General features: G+C 48.2%; 2 protein-coding genes across 3 annotated transcripts in view; one reads left to right on the forward strand and one right to left on the reverse strand.

The window, feature by feature from the left end:
• LOC119396061 (splicing factor, suppressor of white-apricot homolog) overlaps positions 1–4573 on the forward strand; it is a 50946-nt gene extending 46373 nt beyond the window's left edge. Inside the window, exons 12-13 of one of the 2 annotated variants that reach the window (XM_049416883.1) lie at positions 1630–1913; positions 4430–4573. In XM_049416883.1, the coding sequence (XP_049272840.1) occupies positions 1630–1913; positions 4430–4539 (394 nt within the window). In that variant the 3' untranslated portion in view covers positions 4540–4573. The remainder of the gene's footprint in view (positions 1–1629; positions 1914–4429) is intronic. The other variant, XM_037663124.2, reaches the window with a different exon arrangement.
• The window catches only part of LOC119396060 (inositol oxygenase), a 254688-nt gene that overhangs the window by 84546 nt on the left and 145469 nt on the right, over positions 1–24673 (reverse strand). The window lies entirely within an intron of this gene.

Genomic DNA, 24673 nt, shown 5'->3' on the forward strand with positions numbered 1-24673 from the left:
ATTTTGTCTCTGCTCAAAGCTTATTTGCCAAACAATAATCTTGAGATGTACAGCGTTCACTGTAATAATTATATGTCAAACCTCGGTTAATAGTACCCGCTTTTAAAACGTACTAACGGTTAAAAACAGTAGGCTGCGACGAATCCCCGGACCGAGTCCCATAGAGCCCAATGCATTCGCTGACCGCTTAAGCCGTAGTGGTTCGCCCGGTGCCTACCGGTTAGTGCGTACCCTGCGTACCGCGATAGCTTTTTGTGCCATAAAATTTTACTGTGCTGCTCGACTTCCTGACGCCAGAATGTGCCGCCAAATTTCTTCCGCCTTTTTTGAAAAGTGCGCAGGTCAGTCAATCCCCGATTCCGACTTCCGCGCGATTGCGGCGACGCCTTTGCGGGTAAGCATCGGGGAAGAATGAAGGCGAGGTGGCGGCCACCGATGAACGCGCCGACAACCTTATCACAATAAGTATCTTCAGCTATCTGCTCGGGCACGCGTGTGGCGCAGCGCTACTTTTTAAGCCTACTGCACGCTTTTATTAGGCGACAACCTGAACACGCTGGGCCGCCGATCGCTGCCGCTTCGTTGTGCGCGGCCGTCTTCAAGGCTGAAGTTGAATTAATGGCACAAATGCTTGGGTAGGGTCAAAGAACTTAAGCCGCGTATCAACTAGCCCGACAGCAACGCTACTAAGCCGTCATAAGGCGCGCACCGCTTTGTAGGAACCGAAAGCAGATCGCTGTTGCATAGTTAGCGTTGCGGGTGCGCGGGCGCCGAGAAAACCTCGCTGCATTGACGCTATCACACTAAACGCACGTGTACGATACTGCAAGGCGTAGCGCGGTTGTAACCATACTGCAAGCTTTTTATTAGGCGACCACACAACGCGCCTCCGTCCGCTGCCAGGGACCCGCTAGAGCATCGCGGAGTGCGCATCGCTTGCATGAAGCTCGTCATCGCTGCGTTAACCGAACAAGCTACTCGCCGCATCTGTGCACGATCTGGAGCGAAGTGGGTACGAACAACATTCCACGATAAATGCGCGCGTGCGGCACAGCAAGCGGCCCGGTAGTGACGGCGTGAGCCGAGTAGGCGACGCGCTGCACGCAACTAGCCGGGAGACGATCGGCTCCCGGCTCCACGCGGCCGTACCGCGTTTCACTGGAACTGTGTCAGTTTTTGTTTAGTGGCAGATCGCGGTTAGACGCACGCACATATACCGCGGAAATCACACTGTCCCTTCTGTCGCTATGTCGGTCACTGCGTTGACCACGTATCAGGGACCCTGCAATAGTTTCGAAATGCTCTTCGGCGTCGCCACTACGCGTTATCGGGCGGTCGTGCAAGTGTGCCAGGATGTTTTCTCCACTTTGGCAAAAAGAAAGAAAAGGCTTTGCGGTGGGTACTTTAGGCAATATTTGCTGTGGCACTTTATTTATTTGGGCGATGGTGCACGCTAGGAGATGCAAATTTGTACTTGGTGTTTAATGCGTACTACCGTTTAGTGCGTAGTTATGCCGCGTTTCCGGCAGGTACGTATTAACGAGGTTTCACTGTAGTACTTGTCGAGCTGTATGGGACTTACTCCTAAGGGATATGAAGTACCTCATGTATCATGTACTACACCTGCAGGCTTGCCGAGATCTCACGAGCTCCTACTGACTCGCTTCCGGCTTCACCTGCTGCCAACACTGGAAGGGAACGGAGCAGTGACAGGGCTCCATCTGCAGAAATAGTATCCCCACGGCCACAGGTCACACAAGTCCTCATCCAAATCCCGCCACCGGTCACGTTCCCCCACCAGGCATCAGTCATCGCCACCATCGACACGGCAGGGACACCTCCCGGTCACCGTCACGGGAAAGGCACCACCATCACAACATCACCCGGTCGCCGCGGCAGGCAGTGTCTAAAAGGTTAGCTCGACCAGTCGGTAACGGTTCAGTCACGTAGCCACTGGTTTGGTTTTCAAACGATCGCCTGTTCGCCACTTCAGACCTTTTCTATGGTTCTCTGGGTTTTTTATGGTGCGTCCAACATGACGTGATTCGGTTGGCCAAGACTCGGTGAAGCTGTAACAAGACAGTGTGAGGAGGTTTGAGAAAGGAAAGGGTGTCAGAGCTGCTGAGGAACATCAGGAAATAGTGTGGTTGGTGAAGGAAGGTGAAAGTATAGAAGATTAGGACTTAGACATGCTGTTGGTCAGGGCAAACTGGGGGAGCAGGCAGGTGAATGCGATCGTGCGACTTGCTGTCATGTCACGTCCATCCCTCATATGCTGCGTGTACTTGACATTCCTTGCTCTTGCTATTTCAAATCCAAAATTTGCAGTGTGGCTTGGTGAGGGACCCTTTAACCATTTGGGCACAACTTTTTCTTTTAGGAGATGGGGGACTCAACTTTCTACCTAACTGTACCTCGTCATACCGATGCTGGTTCTTCCTAAAAGGTTTATGAATTGTTATGTATATGTGCCAGATACTGTAGAAAATTAGTCTCTTTAAGGTCTGTAGCCTTGACAGCAGCAGTTACAAAACCAAGTTGAAGTGCAGTATAAAAATAAAAAATTAACATGTTTGTGTCTTAGCTAAAGTGTTATCATTTTCTAAGGAAACAAGTGTTGATGCTTTCAGCATGGCCTTTTGGCCAACCGATATGTCTATTGCACGTGCATGAATCTGTGGTATTTGATTTATTTTTTTGTCTGGGCGAGTTAAAGCAAGCCTCTTTGGCTGTGCTTTCATTCATAAATGACAACTTTTAATGTAGCATGTTGTTGTGCTACCAAAGTGGCACTCGTTGCATGGTACCCCGAATATGCCCGTCTGAACGGAGAATTAACACTCTCTGACATTAAACTAGTTCCGGGTACTCGCAAATGTAGCATGATGAACTGTTGTGTTCATATTCATATGTTGCTTTCACATTTTGTGCTTTTGATGCTTGAGCCTATTTTTACTGCGGGGCTGTTAAGCTTTGCGTTATGCTGTGCAGAGCCGACAGAAAACTCGGTGGGTGTGAACCACATAAAGCGGTTATGTGCCAAGCAGCTCCTAGCCTGGCATTGCCATGCACAGCATAGTACGATAGCAAGAGGGTGGAAAAGGGAAGTGATGATGAGGAGGAATGATGTGAAAACCACGTAAAGTTGCTCACATGATATGTTCTTGCCGAAACCAAGTAAAGATAGTCACGTGACATGTTCCCACGAAAACCACGTAAAGCTATTCACGTGACATGTTCCTGCCAGTACTTCTCTGAGACTACGCGTAGCTGATCACGTGAACACTTTGTGCAGCTGCAAACCTCTCCAGCCAGGCACCTCCACTCACTACATGCGGCTGTGTGCAGGCCCTACACGTGTGTAGAGAAAGAGAGAAAGAAAGGGAAGAAAGACAGCAGAAAAGATAGAAAGACTGAGAGAAAAGAGATGGAAAAAACACAGAGCAAGACGGAAAGAGATAGAGGAAGCGAGAATAGAGAGAAAGGGGAGAAATGGAAAGAGCGAGAAAGAGAAAGAAATAGAAATAAACAGATAAAAAAGAGATAGAAAGAACAGAAAAATATAAAAAGGAAGAAAGAGAGAAAGAAAGTCACAGTTTCACCGAAATGGCGAAGCAGTGAATGCGATAGCAACAAATTGTAGTGTTGTATGAAGTGAGGCTGGCAGCTAACCGTTTCGTATCTGATCTCGCGTAACTCCAAAACGCTGGTGTGAGAGAATACGGCCGCTCCAGGGAGAGATGCTCTGTCCGCATAGTCACTTCGCGTTGAGAGCGCAGCACATAGAAGGGTATACGAGCCGCCCGCTGTGATGGCTGTCGAGATAGCGCGCGCGACACCCTCCCCTCCTTGCGTCTTTTCATGCTCGTTAAAGAGGGGCGGGGCGTTTCCTGTCCACTTCAACAGCAGGCCTCCCGAGCGGGGTGATGTTATCGCATGCACTCTCCGAGCGACAGATATGGGCTGGCTCGTTGGATCTCTGCTTCGGCCGCGTTCGTCGCCCCCGCTCGCGCGCTTTTACCCGCGGTAGAACATACGATGCGCGGGGGGGGGATCTTATCCATTTGGATTTCATAAGGGACATGACGGTGACGGCAAAAACCCATCGAGACTGTCCTTATAATTGCTGTCGCAATAAAAAAAAGAAAGGGAAAAATAAAAAGAAACAAGGAAGGCCACCCAGCACCGCTGTTCCTTTAGGCTTGAGACCACTAGTGCGAAGTTGGCTTACTTTCTTGTGGTTTCTTTTTTGTCCTGAAAGCAATGCCAAATGAGCTTTCTTATTGCTGAATTAAAAGTCTCTCATATTTTTCTTGTCTAAGGTTGAGCATTGTGCAATTTCCTTGGGCATTTCTCACCGCGGTCTTTATCCTAACAACTACTTTTTCTTTTTTTCTAATGGCATCTCATTATTTTTTTTTGCTTTCAGGTCGCACAGTAAAAGTCCATCTCCAGTGCGAAGGTCCAAAACTAGGAGATCAAGGTCGAAAAGTCCAGGAAGGAGAAAATAGGAAATATTGTAGAAAACTTGTACAATAGTCTCATGACTGTAAATATACATTTGTATACTGCTGCCAATTTTCAGTGTTCATTGTTTCATTCGCTCAGTTTGAGGTGGCAATCGGCTGCAAGGGAGTCATGGGGCATTGCAGTCTTCCTTATCGTTTAGAGCCTGTTGAAATGGTAGACTTGTCCTGGCTTTACTGTGTTCCTTTTCCTAAATCTTCAACCTTCACTTTGTAATTAGAGTTGTATTTAAGTTAAAATGTCATTTCTGATTTGCAAATGTAAGGCACAATTGGCTAATACTAAATGCTGAGACGACGTAGTTAATTCTGCATATTTCTGCCTCATGCCTGTTGGTTAATAAAGTATGTTTGTGAAAAGAGGTGTGACTGTTGACTTAAGTTGTTGCATGAGGGAGCACATTACTGGTGCTAGTAGTAGTGTGACAAAAAAAATAACCAAGTTCTGAGTTGAGCGCAAAAAAACTTACTGTATGCTCATGTTCTTTCAAATGATCAAATGCTGTTGTCAAGTCCGAAGAGGGACCCTTAGGTCTAGTCCAGTTAGCTCATTTAAAAGCTTTTGAAACTCTTAACCAAATTACCGAGTATAGGAAACATCCCCATCAGTGGAAATGTGTTTACATGCGTTACTAAAGTGAAACTTCTCTCCCTGTGAAATTACCAAACGAAATAAGTCTGCCATTATGTATCTGGATTTGCAGTAGGCTCTTGATAATCCAAACTCCGGGAAGGGGGGGGCCTCAGGATTTTCTTTGTGGTATCAGAAGCTTGAGTTAGCAGTTCTCATAAATGACTCGAAATAATATACCAACTTGTGCTGTGGTGTTTATTATTTCTTAGTGTCGCAGCTACATCATAGACAGCTGTGAATGATTGCCAGTTAAAGGAGCACTGACACAAAAATTTTGCACCTTGTTTTTTTTTTGTTGCAATAGATAGCTTATGATATCCACTTATCACGGCTGCAAACCTCGTATGTGCGAGTGCGCGACGGTTATTTATTCAGAGACGTTTTTAGAGCGCCCAGTTGCAGTTTCGGTTTCAAAGAGCACCGAGCTAGGCAGCATCCTCCGGAGGCCGGGAAAACCAGCTGGCCACGTGAACACGCAAAATTGTGACGTAGGCGGGCGCGCGAGCGTGGGTGTGGTGGGCGCCGAACCAGGTCAAGTGGCGCCAGCTATGGAGGATTAGAAACAACTAACAAACGCGTAATCTATGTCCTCCGAGCATTCGGAAGCGCCCATCTCGACTCGCTAAGCTTACAGCATCGATTATTTGACTATGGCTCTCAAAAACGGCGCCGAATCGGGACGAATACATTGCTGTCGAAGTTTAAGGACGTGAATCTAAAGCAATGGAAGCATCAGTTCGGAACTTACACGTTACAGAGCGCACGGCGGCCACTTGATAGATTCGAAGTGGACGACAACCACTTTTGGCAGTGCTGCCATGTTTTTCGGAGGCGCGAATGCCTCGCCGGCAAAGCTTGCCGTGCAAGTTGGACAGCTCTCGCACGTGCGGCGATGGCCGACGTTCTGCGGCACCGCGCCGTTGCGGCAGGCTTGCCGCTAGCGTGAGCGGGCATAACGCAAAGCCGCAGGCACGGAGGAAGAAATGGCAGGTAACACGGCGCAAGCGCAAGGGCACAACCAGCCAACACAAACTCGTGACGTAGGTTTGTTTACACATCCGCCGCATTGATGTCGGCGTCGCGAAGCGCTCGCATCTCGCTCAGTCGCACGGCATGCACTTTAAAATTGATTTTAAATATGTTCTAGGCTATATTGGCCCTTGACATTTTGTAGACGTTGTGTACGGCTCCACATACATCTATTTCACTCATTATCTCGCCTTCGAAATTTTGTGTCAGTGCTCGTATAATACTTTCACACGTTAACAATTAATCATACTGGTAATTGTTATTGTACGGCACGTGCATGCGTATATAATTAAGGGACGAAATGTGCCATGTTTGCCTGCTATCTTGGGATGCTATTCTGACCAAGGCCAGATTGTCTGTTTTTTTTTTAGGGGCAAAGCACCTTAGGGTCGAGGCATGTCCCATGTCCGGCGAGGCAGCAGTGTGTCTCAGTTTTGCATGGAGTGCTCTAGGGGCGCTGCGGTGCACAAGGGCGTGTAATAATTGCGACAGAACAATGTAAAACACATAGAAGCACAAACCCTTTATACTAGTCTGCTATTTCAACATAGAAATTATAAACCTTAGGACCTAGCTTTGTCGTCGACGCTCACTGTCCGCTGTCACGGTGGTTAGAAAACCGTTGCTATAGTCGAAACATATGTATGTATGTGAATCAAAAAAAGGTTTACAATAGACGAACAACAATCGTAATTTTGACAACACAATATAAAACACCTACAAGCACAAACCCTGTATACTAGTCGGCGATTTCAGCGTACACATTATGGGCCTTAGAACCGAGCTTTGTCATCGACTCTTTATGTCACTTTAATACACGAGAGGACGCTGCGATGCAAATGCGTGTTCCAGACCACACATTCTCTTTCTGCCATGGATGAAAACGAACGTAAACTTGAACGCCGTTGACTGCCGTCTCAGACAGATTGCTCAAAGACTGGACGAACCGTTTGGGGGATATGATTCTGTGTGGCGATTTGCGTCAATTGCCGCCTGTCAGAGCGAATGAAGTGTACAAGAGGTGCCGGGAAGTGGGAGGACTCTCGGTCTACGATAGAGCGGCATTACATGGTATACTGTACACACGTGTTGTCACTCGTTTGCATGCTCGAGTGGGCGATGTACGGGAGATTCAAGGTTACCCAAATGATGCCCCTGTGCTCTGACCACTCATCATCATTCACTTCAAGGATATGCTGTGATATTTTTTCTTTTTTTCTTTGATCGACACCGGATTGTTAGTGCAAATATTTTCCTCCAAGGACCTGCATAAAGTATGAATTAACACGTTGAAGCAGTTTGAATTAGTAGCTTTAAAATACATTGAAAACATACTGGGCCAACCAAAAATTTCTTTAAATTAACCGAAAGTTTGAATTAATATGAGTCTCCTGTATTAAGGATGGTGTCCTGAAGAACTTCAAGATTACCTGGAGCCTTGGATTATGCTCCAGAGTTCCACACTGTTCTGCATTATTGACGAGCAAGAATTGGAAGACACGCTTTTGAACGGCCATTTGGGAATTGCATATGCTGTGTACTAGTTTCTGTTAAAAGAATGCTATTCAGTGCTTGTAAAGTTCGAGTATTGTCGACGGCTTTGTTGCACTAAGCTTCCTGGCTATACGAGGCATGCGTATTTTGTTGCAGTTGCAGACTGCACATTTCAGTCTCCTTGTCAGTTGCAGTTGGAAAGGTCCCATGCCCAGCATGCATACTCGAGCACACATCTTAACATATAATAGTACTACTTGTGTCTGCCAAGCAAATGAACATGCATTACTGCTGTAAAACTTCATTACTGTGACATGTTTGATAGCTGTACTTGCTACATAGTATGCATAAGGTACAGCGTAGTTAAAAGGTTAAGGGAATTGAAAACAAGTGCCTTATTATTTCTGATTAGAATATTTTAATAGTAACATTTGTTGCATAGTTTGATTTACCAATTTTTTTCCTGAAAACCCTGTAGAAACTTTTTTTTTCACTCTTTGATGCCTGCTATAAGCATTACAAGCCTCTTTAAAGGCCAACTCCGGCGATTTTTTCACCATGTCAAGGTAATGGTGCTTTTACGTTCCTGAGACACTCTTGTCACGCGCCCGATAGCAGAAATGCTCAGCAAATTCGAAAATAATTTTTATTAAGCAAAAAGACGCAATACCGAAACCGAAACCCAACCGAGTGTACTGTCTACGTATGACGTAGTAGTTGTTACGAACCGGAAGTCGTGCAAGGCATGCCGATCACGCCGGCGCGGAGTATGAAACTGTGACAGCCGGACGAGCAGGCGCACAGTGGAGAGGTGTGCACGCCGCGCATCAGCTGTAATGTCTGCAACTGACAGTGCCGCGTCTGATAATGACAGTTAGCGGTGCCCACGGCTGCGTCACTTCCGTCGCCATAACAATATTGACGTCACAGACGCAATGTTGCCAATAATTGTGGGAAACCGGGAGGCCGTTTGCAGACAATCTTTAAAATTCATTTGCAAACAATCTGCGCGTGTCTCAAGCCTGTAATTTGGCATAAATGACGGAAACCTTCAAAGGAACATACCCAGCGAATTTCATTGAGATCCATCGACCTCGACAAATCGTCGGAGTTGGCCTTTAAAAGCCAGGGCCCTGCTTATATTTTTGCACCTCCCAAACAAGCTCGCTCATTGGTAGAGAAGGCCGCGGCTATAAGATTTTACGAATATCGTAGTGCCGCGCAGACGCTGTTATGAAAAACAATTCCTGTACCCGACCAGTCTTCTCCTGCGAAGACTTCTCCGGGCAACATTACGTAGCACTGAAAGCACTGACCTCATCATTTGGCTTTACGCACCACGAAACTGTGCTTTGATCCTGCTGTGATGTGGTTTCAGCATTGCAGTTGTCGCGCGGGTTGCGTATTTCTTTACCTCGTCAGTGCCTCGCACCGCACTTCGTTACCGCGCTGCCTGCAAGTCGCTGACACGATCGACACGTGGAGTATGCGTTGCTCGGTGGTTGGCTGCACGCTAATGACGTAATCGCTGACGTCTTGTTACGTTGTCGATGTTGAAGTAGCCACGACGGATGGCTACGCCTACCCCTCTATGCGGTGGAAAAGGGTGGAGGGAAACCGAAACCAGCCGAAATGGTTGTTTTAGCCCCTGTAACCTCATTATCACACCGCTTGTTCGCAAAGTTCTTACGGCAGCATGTTGACATCGTACAAGCGCGCAGTTACCTCCTCTCAAATATTGATCCGTGACAGCAGTGTCCCATATATGTAAAATTGAAAGTATTAATAAGCTTTATGTAACAATGCAATAAAGTAAGCTCAAAGTAAGTGACCAATAAAAGTTTCTCCAGGATTTAAACACATGACCTCTAGCACGTGACTTCTACGTCATGGGTGGATGCGTCAACGGGGTAACTAGCATCTATCTATCTAGCCGCCCATATTCTGGGTGCCGTCGTGGTCGCCAGCTTGGTATACAGTCAAACCCGCATATATCGAACTCAAAAAAAAAAGAAACAAGATTTACTTCGATATATATATCGAAGTAAATCTTGTTTCTTCTTTTTTATATTTTTTCGTCTGTTTCTTTTTTTTATTTAGATCGAATTATTCGATATATCGAATAATCGATATAAATATTTTATGGAATTACAGAATTTCCTGTGCGAATTTTGGTTTGCAAGTTGGCTTTACGGCACTACTTCACGATAATGCATGGGCGGCGGCTTCACGGCAGAGCAGGGGGATATTTTTGTTATTACTTCAGCGCGGTTTGTAGTAGGGGATGCGCGCTACATGCAGGGGCGTGTTATACACGAGAAAATACAATCTCGATGTACCATACAATCTCGCCTCAACATCTTCATACGCAGCTCTGCGTAATCGTCGGGCGCCGGAAGCCTTGGTCCTAATGGTTGCCTTGTTTTTCAGTGTCGTACTCGGCGTGCTTCTTCGGATGCTGTACGCAGAGGCGATGTCAGTCTCCTTTTCCCTACGTTCGAATTTATTGATTATCTCCAGCCTTGCGGAGAACAGCCAGGTTCTTAACGGCGGCCCCGCACGACGGGCCGACTAGTGTGACGACGAGGAATCATGGGAGAAGGCACGCGATGGCGAGATACTCACATTGCGCGGCGCCCTCCTAATCACACCGCTCTCTTTCCCAAATGCATGCGGGAAAGTCCCCTTATGTGAGGAAAAGCCAACTTGGGGCGTGTTGCGATGTTCGATATATAAAGTACCACGGCTATTTGTGTTCGATGTAGCCGTAAGTTTTCCTGTGCATTGAAGTTAAAGCATTGTCGTGTTCAAAAATAGTTCGATATAAAGGGTAATTCGGTTTAGCTGAGTTCGATACAGTCGGGTTGGACTGAACGCCGAAATTGGCATAGGGGGACATACGTGTATGATGAACATGACTGACAGGACGTGCGTGTCGCGTACGTCGTGAAACCCTTTCCTCCGGTCACGTGTGGCGCACACCTGCCTACAACGGGCCATGGCATGCGGGTATGCGCCACACGTGATTCACTGTATCAGCCCATGAACGACGAGAATAGATATAGGAAATTTTCTAAGACACCGTTTGCGGGGGCTGAACATGAGAAAGACGTGTAGCAGAGAAACGCTCACCAATGTGCTGCAACGACCGTCAGCCGGAAAACATGCGTTGTATACAGATCGACCCTTCGCCGGCGCCGGCGGTGTAACGCTGGTCACGTAGCCTTGCGGTGTGGCCAGAGTGAGGCTCGTTAGGAAGTGGGGAGGGCTGCGCCATGATGAGAAAGGCCTGACGGAATGGGCTTTCCCAAGGAGCTTCACTCTTGCCCCTGTCGGCAAGAGTGAAGCTAGTTGAAAAGGAAGAACCAATGGTAGGCACGCCAAGAGGGGCTAGGGTGAGGCTCGGCGGAAGGCGCGTGAGAAACCAGCTGTTTGCGAGAAGTAGCTCATTGATGGGCTCGTTGGGGTATAAAGAAGGGTGTCGATTCTTCGGGAGTTCGCTCTTCCAGAATGGCCAAGACTGCTCGTACTGCCGAGGAAGAAGCCGCCCGACGTAGGCAATAGAAAGGCAATAGCCTGACCGAAGGGATCGGCTTCGCTGTTTCGACGGCTTTGGTGGCGTGGAGCTGGCTAGATCTTTTAAAAGGTCGAGGTTAGTGGAAAATCGCTACGGAGCATCACGCTGCTCCTAGCGGGTATTTACCACAGAAAGTGTGTATGCGCTACTACTCCGACCCACTAAATATGAAGCTGTCTATAACTGGAATGTTTGGCGATGGCTAAACTCGTGTGCTCTCGGATAGATAGATAGATAGATAGATAGATAGATAGATAGATAGATAGATAGATAGATAGATAGATAGATAGATAAGATAGATAGATAGATAGATAGATAGATTAGTAGAATAGAGAGATAGATAGATAGATAGATGATAGAGATAGATAGATAGATAGGTCAAAGCAAAGGGTAGAGGCAGAGGAAAGTGTTCCATTGAGGATAATCACAGTGTTTACCAGGATTCCACTTGCGCAATATGTGCAAACGGCCTCTTTGTGATTGTGCCCCCCAACCACAATATAGAGTAGCTGTACGTTACAGGTGTTACAAGAATTCTTCCATGACTTTGAATGGGATGACCGGGCTTTCATGTAGGCAGATGGTGACAAAACTACTATAATGGTGGTCGCGACTTAGGTCAGTGAAGCTCCTAGAAATTTTTAGCGGTGGAACTGTTCACGCCAGCCGTTGGGTTGTAATCCGCGAACAGAAAAGCTATCATGAACCGGCACGCGCTATGCTCGTCCTCCTCTTCATTTGCTCCCAGAACCGTGCGCCGATTTGTCTGGCGTGGAATGGAATAACTCTGATTGGTGAGAGAACGAGTACAGAGAGAGAGAGAATAAATAAAGAGAGACAGAAGAAAGAACGAAAGAGAAAGACGAATTTTCATCACGCAGAAAATTTTTTCACGAGGCGGTATTAGAACCCGCGTACCCACGCAGCGAAGGCGAGTATCGTAACCATTCGGCTATCTAGGCACGCTAGCAGAGCGTGACATATCCTTGTATATAGTCGGATACAACATAAGAATTCAGGAGAGGCCCCGCCCAAACGACCGAAGCGCGGCAGCCCTCCGCGACTGAAGAAATAGTCCTGCCCATGCACGCGGCAATGTTCTCTGAAGGCGGGTCACCGGCTGTCCGGCTCATGACGTCAGGTCGGAGTGCGCGCCTATTAGTGCAGGCTTGTGTACATCCGCCTTTGAGGAGGAAATGCCGCGGATTTCTAAAGTTGTATCCCACTACAGTATAGTGTACCAAGTGGATGGGAAAGAAAAGTGAGGGTGAGGAGGAGAGATGTGAGGATGAGACGGGGGAAAGGGGGAGGGGAGAGTAAAGTATAGCATAGAAAGAAAGGGAAGAAAAAGAGAAAGAATGAAAGAAAGAGGAATATATAGAAAGCAAGAAATCGAGAAATAGAGAGAGAGACAAAGAAAGAGAAGAAAGACATAGAAATAAATAGACAGAAAAAATAGAGAGACGAGAGAAAAAGAAAGAGATGAAGAAACAAAACGAGAAAAACATGGCTGATCCCTCTGTCATAGAACCGGTATAACACGAAAGTGAAACGTATCTTCAGAGACGTAGTTGAGCGTTTGTTGGGCATTCTTTCACCCCAAGGGCGAAGGAATGAATGCTATAGCAACAAATTGTAATGTCACGCAAAGAACGGCAAGCAGCTCGAAACTTGCAACGCGCTGCTCAAGCAGAAAGGACGCACGAAACGAACATACACAGGATGAGCGCGAACTGTCCCGATTGTAGCTTATTTTTGTGTGAGCAGCTCGCAAAAGCATCCATTGCAGTTAGCGAAGTGACCTTCGTGCTATCAAAGCAAACTTGCGGTGAGAGCACAAGACGTATAAACCACCACAATCGCGACATAAGGGCGCGCACGAGCGACCACGCCCTGTAAAAGGCGCGCACTCATCGCGACGCGTGGGGAGGCGATCTCTAAAGCGCGCTCTTCGAGCCCTTCGCGCCATCTCGCTAGTGATCACGAAAACACGCTGATGTACCACCGATCTCTGAGTACCGCCACCGGCAAATGGTGTACATAAAAAAGCTCGCCGTTGTCACGGCGAAAAACGTGCCGTCTGTAGCTTAAAGGAGTACTGACACGATTTTGAAGTGCAGCAAAACGGACGTTTTTGGTTTCCTTGGCATGTAGTGTTAACGCTCTCCCCACACCGCATCCGGGAAACACGTATAAATATTTAAGTTTGATTTTAAAGTTTTCATCTCCCAGCATCTGCAAGGCAGCTTCACCGCATGGAGAGCCCCATGACGTTTCAAGTCAGCTCACTTGGTTTGCGAAGTCTGGGTTCTGCATGCAGCCTACATCACAGAAATCGCTGTCGGAGGCACTGGACGACAGTTCACTCATCATGAACCACGTTCGACTGACAGCAAAGGACAGCAGGTGCATATTTCGTGGGTTGCAGTCTGCCTGTGACGTCACGGGCAGACTTGACACGTCACTATGAAGCCGCCCTCTTGAAACCGAAACCGAAACTGCTGGTTGAAAGAAGCGGCATTAAAAATATATGCAATGCATCCCCAGGCACCACGACACTCTTTTTAGGGTTCTCGACACCCGTACTTTCATTTAAAGCAACAACTCGAAAAATTTTAAAATTAATGTCAGTACTCCTTTAATCGTTTCGCGCCGCGCGCTGCGGAGCGAGGGGTCGTGAGTTCGACTCCCGATGACGGAACTTTTTCTTCAAGTTTTTTCTTTGCCATCTGTTAGTCTTTATATTTTACAACGTCATATCCCTGACGGAAATACGTCAATGGAGCCGTGGTGGACCCCGGCATAAAACACTTTCGTGTTAAAAAAAAAAAGAGAAACAAAGAAGGCAGCCCAGCTGCGCACTTCCTTAAGGCTTGGCACCACAAGTGCGATGCTGACTTAATTTTTTTTAATCTTTATGTTCCTGATCGCTACAACAGAGAAAAGGAAGACGTGGGCAAGCGCGCGACAGGTCCAACCAACCAACTCCTCAGGGCAAACAAACAAACAAACAAACCAACCAACGACCGCACGTCGCGTGCCAGAAGAAGACAAGAAGCTGAGGAAGGTTGTAGGTCGCCCCGCTGATCCGCCCTGGTATGCTTAGCGCATCGTCAGCCATGGTCAAGGAGACCAAGCAGTCCGAGCAGCGAACGTGTCAAGAGACGGCGCCGAAGGCGTCCCGACCTTCGCAGTCTGCGATCCACGATCCGACGGCTCGGTTATCGGACGACACTTCTAGCAAGCAGATCAAACAGGTCGAAAGCTCCAACGTGAGTGGCTGCTGACCATTTTCCGCACCTCGTGAAGCGGCGCGGTAAAAAATGAACATGGGGTTTATTATTATTTTCTAACGCCCCAGGCCAATCTTTAGCATCGGAGGGAGGGCGCTTGAGTTATTTCTGATCAGATGAGTACAGCGGCGTAGCCAGAAATTATTTTCGAGTGGGGGGCTCAACCACCCTTTATGTGTTTGTGCAATGCAATGTGTTTATATGTTTGTGTAAATGCAATGCAAAATTGAAAATTTTCGGGGGGGGGGGTTGCATTGCACAGTTAAAACATGTAACTGTTTTACAGCGAATTCCTCTACTACAAGTTGCCTGTAGAACGATGAATTTGTTACGTGCACGCCATATCGCTAGCGTTACGGTGTCACGACGGTGTGCGACCTTTAGACATATGTGACCTGTATTAATTAAGACGCAGCAGACACTGAATCTATAACGAACGTCGCGATCAGTTCATTATAGATTCTGTGTTGACATTATTTAACTTACGTTCAGTATAGTATTCTCGACCGCGAGAGTAATCGCATATTTAGGTAATATTGCGGCATCGCCGGAAGGGATCGCGTAATGATTTTCGTTGTAATAGTAACAGTACTTTACTTTGTAATAGTACGGGAACAGTGGCAGAGGCGGCGCCAGGAGTCTCACAGGGGCTTGGGGGTTGGCGGTGGTGCACCCACGACAAGTGAGTCCCACCGGGAGGGAGGGCAGGGAGGCTGGGAACTTATGCGTTGTTTTGACTATGTTTGCTCTTGGGGGGCAAGTGGGGCAGGACAAAGTTTGGTGTGGGGTACCGCTGCCCCTCTGGCGCCGTCCCTGCACTGTATTAAATAATGGGGAAAAATAAGGTCATTTTGCCTTAAGAGGCAGAGAGATGGACCGTGAAGTTATATTTTTTGGTATAATAACATAGATTTAATCAATGTAGATAAGGTATTAGGCCAACATGAAATAAGGAAGTTTTTTTTTTTTCTTCGAGCCTGGTGGCAGACATGTCACCGCCCCGTTGTAAAGGGGACGCTCATAGCATCCATCCATCCATCCACGTGGTACCGCGTGTGGCCATCCAGACCATCGTATTGTGCTCAGCCGCAATCTGTATGCCATGCGCCAGCCGTGGGTCTTCTACGCCTTGGTAACGAGGATCTTTTTGTGCAGGCGTTTGACCCGCAGGGCAAGAGCGCCAGCCTTCAATCGCGCAAGCAGCAATTGGGAGTCTTGTTGTCGCCCAGGAGAAGTGTGAGTGGGCGGCCATCGCATTGCATATAGCAGCGTTCTGATATCAAAATGCTTGGACCCAATGGAACAAGAATGTTCAGGAGAAAAGACTACGCTCAAGTATTTTTCATACCTTTTTTTTCCCTTTATTTGCAGAGAAAGTGAAAGATAACCTATTTACAAAATTCTAACTCAAACCTCGATTTTTTGCGGCGAAATATGTATCCTTAGATCAATTCGTAAACGGGGAGTGTGTTTTTGAGCCGACGTTTCGACAAGCGGACTTGTCTACAAGGCTGCAACTGCTCCAGCACACAAACCCTATTTACGAATTTTTCATCGCAAGCTTCCATCTTCCCCTGACTATTGAGTGATTGATTGATTGATTGATTGATTGATTGATTGATTGATTGATTGATTGATTGATTGACTCCTGACTTTTTTTAAGGGGGTGGGGGTTGGTGGTGGTATCCTAAGACAGTGACACGAAACCTCAATTCTTACGCTGGATAAATCATAACTTTAACTGTGTTGATTGATCACGAAAATGTTTTTATAATAAGTGGTGGAGCGGAATGGCTTTTTGGTATAGTTATAATGATGCTAGCTTGTCACTATTGCGTATTTGTGGTCTCGTTCCTGAATATACTTCGTGTATATTGGTCGTGTAAACATTCCTTGTAAAGACGGGCGTTGGAATCAAATGCAAAAGTTCCTGTGAAGTCCGTTATTTCGAAACGGCCACGAGTGCGACATGAGGGTGGCATGTAAACCATGTCGTACATGACATGCATGTCATGATTTGCACGTTAGGACCTGTCATTATGTTCGCCATGAACTCTTGTCACGCCGTACCAATTTTGGTATATATGAAATTAACGAAACGGCCGCAAGAGCCCAAAGGCCGTGGAATGTAAATCATGTCGTTCATGACACGGATATCATGATTTTCATGTTATGACCTGTCATTTATATTCGTAATAAGGTCATGTTATGCCCCACCAATTTTGGTATACATCTGATTGACGAAACGGCCAGGAGAGCACAAAGTCGTAGGCGGCTAGACATAGACAGACAGATAGACGCTCAAAGTCGCAGAAGTTCGCTAAGAAATGCTTCGCATTTAAAAAAGCGTTTGCGTCGCCAGATAACAAATGAACGATCCACATTTGTCAGCTTATCTCATGCGCGCGGGCGTGTGACATCTGTGGATTTCATTTTCTCGGTCGCTTGCTGATTTTCGGAATATAAGATACGAGCAAGACGCGCTGCCTGTTCGTCTGAAGTGAGTTAATGCAGCGTGACGTTCTCACGAAGGAACAACCAAGCAGACGATGGGGCCAGCTGAGCGCGCTTCGTGTGCATGCGCTTACTCTCGCCCTGTTTGCAACTTGGCTCCGTCGTACGGCGCTGAGGCACAAAAAAGTCGGCGCTCGCGCACGATAGTTAAAGATTTGGCCGGCTGTGCATGTGAACACAAGTTAATTACCCATTCTGTTGAATTATAGGATGTAGATTGACGCAGGACAAACAGTTAATGGAGCTGTGATTGAGGAGGAGGGACGGCGCTATGGTGTGCGACACTCGTACGGGGAATGCTTATGGGCGAATTATGGATCAACGTGAAATGCAATGATTTCAGGCTTAATTTCAGAGTTCGCTTTATGGTCGCACATAAATTGCATGCAGCTGTGAGCGCAGTATTATTCACGACACCTTCTGTTCAATCGCGAGAGATGACATCAGCAATGGACCTGACAGAGATCGCGAGATAAAGAATGGTTCGGCAGAGTACCGACATAAGCTTAAAGGGGTACACTGACACAAATTTTCGCGGCCGAGATAGCCTGCGGGATCGATTCCCGTGAACATGCGTATATCATCTGCAAAATATCAGCAGCGAATATAGCTTGGACGGTATTTTAAACAAATTTTGAAGTTTGCGCGAGCGATCGACACCCTCCCTCAAAGGCGACTCTCCGTGACTTCCCTCACGTGACCACGCTGCAGCAAGTTATGATGACGCCATAGCCGCCGTTTTTTTTTTTTTTTTTTTTGCCGCGTTCGCTCCAGCAGCCTACTAGCCTACTTTTCGGTGACTGCTCGCGAACCGCGCGGAAGTGCGTCACAGTTCTGTGTGCTGACGTGATCGAGCGCTGCACCCGTTAGGTAGTGAAAGCTGCACCCGGAGGTTTGTAGTTTTTGAATCCGAAACTTGCACTGGTCGGTAATGAGGAGCATGTAATTAATTATCTGTCAGGCGCTGCAGCAAACGATGTGCCGTGTTATGACTAACAGGCCCCCAGCAACAGATTGCAGCAAAAAAACACGAGGCCGAAATTTTTCTGTCAGTACCCCTTTAAAGACGGAGGAGTCCCACAGTCCACGATATCTTCTGGCACCCTGTATTCAACAAGAATGCACTTCTCTGTGTCCAGCTTCATATATATGTATCTCGAATGCTTATTTTATCGCTAGCAAGTTTTTTGCCTCACAAATAAAAGAAGAGTTGAACGTGTACTTATTATCAGCTTAAAAAATCTTTTTTATACTGATCGCCGCGATTGACCGTATTTTCAGAGCATGCTGCCCATACGGTGCTCTAAAGGATTGTTGTCTGTAATCACAGGACTCCACGTACGTCACATGTACCTGCTCTCATTGTTCGATTTGAGTGCCCTCCACACGCCTATAGCTCCCATAGGCGCCGTGAGTTTATGCAAAATTAAAGTATGAAAGATTGGGGGTGGGAGGAGGGGGATTCAGAGGGCTTTCATTTGCAAGCGCGCATTGCAGTTGACCAGCCGACCTTGCTATTGATATGCCCGGCATAATTCGATTGGCGTAATATGTATCGTAAGAATACCAGTGCACGATGATTTTGTGAATATCATCCCTGGTGAAAATTGCACTAATGGAACGCATTCGTTACCCATCACCCAGGGCAATGCTTAGGGAGCAAAGAGCGCCTCCAGGAGCGAAGACGCACTCACCGGCGTTACAGAGAGCAAACAAACGTACGCTGAAGCGCACGGTTCTCTCCCCCTCGACGCCTAGCTTCGGCATTCTGCGCGTGGTATCAGATAGCCGCGTTCGCTGGGAACGCGATGAGTGAACCTGAAGCTTTCCCTGCCGCCGGCTACTGATAGCATGGCGTCTGTAGGCTCCAGTGGCTGTGCCACATGTTTTCATCCATTGCGACCGAATGGATTGCCTGACTGTAGGATTTCGAGGACTACATGCTCACTGTAGGCTCAAACTTTCTGAAGGCGAAGAAAGTGGACAAAATAACAAAGCTTTTCGTGCACACGCGGGTAGTTGCAGGTGATTCTATAAACGTTCAGTACGACAGTGGAGGAATGTAAGTGGCAACCATAAATCGATTTTGAAGTGAAACGGACACTTCAAAGAAACAAAAAAATGAATCAGTTTACATTGATGTGTACTCTGAGAACACTAATGTCGTTCTTTCCATCACTATAGGTTAATAGAGGAGAAAATCAAGGTCTATCTCGTTTTATTATTTCGTGCGAAATGGCCGCATGTGACGTCACGAATTGCAAAGCGTATTTTTCATCATTTTGGGGACATTGGTTGAATGAAATTTTTTCAAGCGGGGTAGTTAAGTCTGTCCCCACCAGAGGACAATGTACTTCATTTTTACTGGTTGAGGACTACGTAGGATCTTGTCGATGTCGTCATAATCTATGACGTTACGACGTTTGGTGCAGGAAATAAAGGTGGCGTCGCCACCCGCATTTTCTTTTTGTGCGCGTTTTCTCGCTTACCAAGCGTCTACTCGCGGCAAGCATGGTGATTTTGTAATTGTGAAATTAGGGACGTTAGAGTTCTCAGAATACAGCTTATCAATCTAAACCGATTGATTGCTTCACTTTAGTGTCCCTTCAAAGTCATAGGTTAGCAAAAAAGTGGAGCTCCCTCAGGCTCACTCTAGAAAAAGTCAGAGGGTCCCTTACGCATTTGCCTAGGACGACTGGAAGGCGAATGGGACGTCACGCTATGCGACGTCATGATGACGTCACAAATTTTGTCGATCTGTGACGTGATGACGTCATATGGTGACGTCATCACGCAATGGTGATTTTTTTGCATCACTCGTGTTGACGTCGCCGACGCCGACGGCCAGTTTTCGTGTTTGATGAGGAGCGTAAGGCTTTCGCCTTAACTATACATATTTTGCGCTTAGGGCTCACTCGGACTCAGACTCACCGAATTTTATTGCGATAGCAATTATATGGACAGCCTCGGCTGAATTTTGCCGTCGCCGTCGCCGCCGTCATGCACCGTATATGTATAAGTATATATATATATATATATATATATATATATATATATATATATATATATATATATATTATATATATATATATATATATATATATATATATATATATATATATTGTAGTGACGAAGAGTGGCACAGAAGCTCGGGAACGAGGGCGAAGAAGAGAAGGACGAGGATGAAATAGAACAGCCTGCCCGCAGCAAGGGTGCTGTCTCTTTGTCGTTCTTCTACAATGGCGCAGTCGCGAACTACCGACCCCGACATCCCTGCGTCCACTACACTCCGAAGTGGCCGAGTACTCACGGACTTGCCACCGACCACGGACGGCGTCCAGGCCTCCACGGCGGCTCCGCGTCATGATTGCGGCGAAGCGATTTCCCAAGCCTTCTCGATGTTCGCTCAAGAGCTCAGACATCCGGCTTTGGGTGCGCCCCACATGGATCGTTCACTGAGAACGAAATTCCATGTTTTCATGGGTTTAAAGATGACCCCGCGAGATGGGTAAGCGTCGTAAACTCGGTTGCTCTTAAACACTGTTGGAGTGACACAATCAAGAAATCCGTCGCCGAAGGACGTCTGCGAGGATCCGCCCAGCATGGCATCGATTCGAAGGCAGCGCTTACACTACCTGGCCGACATGGAGCGCGGCCCTGACGTCCGCGTTTGAGCCGCTTCCGAGCGCTTATGACGATCGTTTCATGACCATGCGATCACGCCGGCAAGGTGCAACTGAAGACGTCGCAACTTACATCTACGACAAGCTGTCCCTTTTACAAGCTTGCGGCATACTCTGGACCTCCTCAGCAGCCAGGCAGTACGTCATCGACGGGATCCTTGACTCGACGCACGCGGCCGTCTTGTCCGCCACCACCCACCCAGCCGACATCCCACTTTTGTACGCCAGGCAGTGGAGTTGCAGGACACATCTCATCGGCGTGCGGCTACAGTTTCCCCTAAGGAGCCGGGTCCACCGAGACGTGGATGCTATACGTGTGGGCGCTACGGGCATGGGTATAAAAACTGCCCACAAAGTCAGCCTCAAGCCATACAATATCAAGCACGTCCACTTCCAACCCTCATGGTCACCGTCGACGGCATTGGAGAACTGACGGCTCTCGTCGATACCGGAGCACAGCGTACGGCATTGCTTCGACGCCACGCCCCAGGAGATCTCCAGCCTTGGACTGAGCCACCGCTGCGGGGCCTCGGTGGTGACGTACTACCGGTCGGTGCCATAAACCTGCAGATCAACACCGAGGCCGGCCACAAGTTCTTGTCCTCGATGCCCGTGTTCGAAGACTTGCCCGCAGACATAGTCTTGGGTGCCGACTACCTTCTCTCCGGGGATGTGCGCCTCACTGTGGAAGGAAGTAGCGTCAGCCTCCGTCCCGTAGCCCCAATTACGCCTCCGGCTCAGCCAGGTGAGCTGACAACACCACTTACACTCCCCGCTATACTCGAGAGGCACGCGTCGCTCTTCGCTGATACTACTGATCAGCTCCCCGGTACTAGCGTGCTAGAGCACCATATTACAACCGACAACCATCCGCCGGTGTCCATACCGTTACGTAGATACGCCGAACGAGAGCGGACTGTAATCGACCAGCAGGTGCAAGAAATGCTAGCCGCTAACATCATCAGGCCGTCTGCTAGCCCGTGGGCAGCACCTGTTGTCCTAGTCCGTAAAAAGGACGGCAATCTCCGATTCTGTGTCGACTACCGAGAGTTGAACAAACACACCATACCAGACTCGTACCCACTGCCACGAATTGACGATACTATTGACGCCGTACGAAATGCCAGGTTCTTTTCATCACTAGACCTGAAAGCAGGGTATTGGCAGATAAACGTGGCTGAAGGAGATAAGTTTAAGACGGCCTTCCGGACTCCATCTGGCTTGTACGAATTTAACCGGATGCCTTTCGGTCTGCGAACTGCCCCAAGCACGTTTCAGCGTGCCATGAACACGGTGTTGGGCACGTTGATAGACCACGCCTGTGTTGTTTACCTCGACGACATTCTAGTCATCGGGGAAACAGAAAAACAACATCTACAGCATCTCGACACAGTACTGCAGAGGTTGCATAACACCGGCTTTCGACTTAACCGCGAGAAGTGCCAGTTCGGGTTGACGACGATATCATATCTCATTTATCAGATATCTCGTAATGGCGTGCGACCCTTGCCTGAGCGCATAGACGCCGTAGCCAAGTACCCTGCACCAACATCTATTAAACAGCTCCAGGTATTCCTCGGAATGGCGTCATACTTGCGCAAGTTCGTGCCGAGCTTTGCGTCAACCGCTGCCCCACTCACGGACTTACTGAAGAAAGGCGCTCAATTTCAATGGGGTCCTTCGCAGGATAACGCCTTCCAAACCCTCAAACACCAGCTTACGCATAGTCCAGTGCTCTGCCACTTTAATGAAGATTGGGTGACAGAAGTGCATACTGATGCAGTCAGATTGGCCTAGGGGCAGTTTTGCTTCAACGTGACACAAATGGGGCGCGGGCACGTCATCTCCTACGCCAGTCGTAAACTCTCGGACGCGGAACGTCATTATCATTCAAATGAACTGGAGTGTTTGGCCGTAGTGTGGAGTGTGGATGAAAAGTTCCGCCATTACTTGTTTGGCCGACACTTCACGGTGGTAACAGACAACTCCGCGATCGCATGGATGTTCCAGAAGCGGTACCTCAAACACAAGTTTGCCCGATGGATTGTTCGGCTCCAGGACTACACGTACGACATCCGTCACCGTGCTGGCGCACAAAATCAGCTGGCGGACGCTTTGTCACGAAATCCCATCGAGGAATCCTCCCCACGGAATCCAGAAAGCTGGATCATGTTTTCCCAACAGGACGTGACGAAGGCCCAACGCGGCGATGAAGGTCTCGTATCCGTTATAGATTCCATTGAGGATACAGGACACAATGCCAAGTTTGTCTTACGTGATGGTACGTTGTATCGTCGTCACTGGGCCGATAAGAGTGACGAGCGTCATCTCCTGGTTATTCCTGGCTCCTTACGATCGAGCATATTACGTGCCATTCATGACAGCCCCGAAGGAGGCCATGTCGGCTATCGAGCCACCTTACGCAAGGCACAAGAACGATTTTGGTGGCCGAAAATGTATAAAGTGTGCGTTCGTATGTTGCCAGTTGCGAGGTGTGTCAACAACACAAACGACGTTCCGGAGGCCAACATGGATTTCTTACACCGATTAAGCCTCCGGAGACAATATTCCACACGTTGGGCATAGACCACATCGGGCCTCTTCCAATGACGGCAGCGGGTAATCGTTATATTATACTCGCTGTGGATCACTTGTCAAAGTTTGTAGAGGTCGCGGCCGTGCCTTCGCTTGCTGCTAGCTACGTCATCCGATTCTTGAGAGAGCGCTTCGAATGGCGACACGGTCTTCCTAACAAGTTGATTTCCGACCGGTCGACCACCTTCCGCAGTCGCGAGCTCCGCAATTACCTACAGCAAGTAGGAGTTGAGCATCACTTCGCGTCGGCATACCATCCACAGGCGAACGGACTAACGGAAAGGTCGAACCAGACTATCCAGGATCGTCTCGCACCGTACTGTGAGAATCACAAACGAGGGGAAGCTGACTGGGATGAACATCTTCAAGCGGCTGCATACGCAGTGAACACGGCGGCACACAGCTCTGCAGGAACTTGCCCCTACGAGATTGTCTACGACCAGCTCCCGCGGCTGAATGCTACATTCGGTTTGGACACTCCCGTCAAAGTTGGGCGTTCGGTTGCACGCCAGACACGTTGTCGCGAAATCCGTATGGAGGCGCGCAGGAGGATTGCACAAGCTCAGCAGGCGCAAAAGCGCTACTACGACCGACGCCACCGCCCGGCGCCGAAATATAGTATAGGCGACGAGGTGTGGCTGCAGCGAGGTGCTCCATCGTCTTCAGACAAACTGCGTCCAAAGTACGAAGGTCCGTTCATTATTTCCGAGCGCTTAGGAGAGAACACGTGGCGAGTACGATCCACGGCTTCTGATGCGCGCACGGACAAGAGAAAGCGGAATAACTTTGCTGTGCATGTGTCGCGAATGAAGAACTGCGTCCGTCGACAAACGTGACGTTGTCTTATGCGCTTTTCATGCAGGAGTAGACCAGTTGCAGCGTGGCCGAGTGTAGTGACGAAGAGTGGCACAGAAGCTCGGGAACGAGGGCGAAGAAGAGAAGGACGAGGATGAAATAGAACAGCCTGCCCGCAGCAAGGGTGCTGTCTCTTTGTCGTTCTTCTACAATATATATATATATATAAGCCCCAAAGAAAAATATTCTTTTTTTCAACCGGACTCACTCGGACTCAGACTCACCAAAATATTACTCATCCGGACTCACTCAGACTCACGGCCCAATCTGAGTCTGAGTGAGTTTGTCGACCTATGTTCAAAGTGAGAGTGTGCATCGCTCTGCAGCAGGATGACACGACCCGGCGTACGTCCGCCGTGGAGCGGGCCCTTCGCTGGCGGACAGGCATGTGCCTGCTCCTGGCGCTCGTGGTCGCTGCCTCGGCGCTGCTGTTCGTCTACCTGCTGTTTCTTCAAGGATTCGCGCCGGCGCTT

The sequence above is a fragment of the Rhipicephalus sanguineus genome, chromosome 6, assembly GCF_013339695.2.
Source record: "Rhipicephalus sanguineus isolate Rsan-2018 chromosome 6, BIME_Rsan_1.4, whole genome shotgun sequence".
NCBI lineage: Eukaryota > Metazoa > Arthropoda > Arachnida > Ixodida > Ixodidae > Rhipicephalus > Rhipicephalus sanguineus.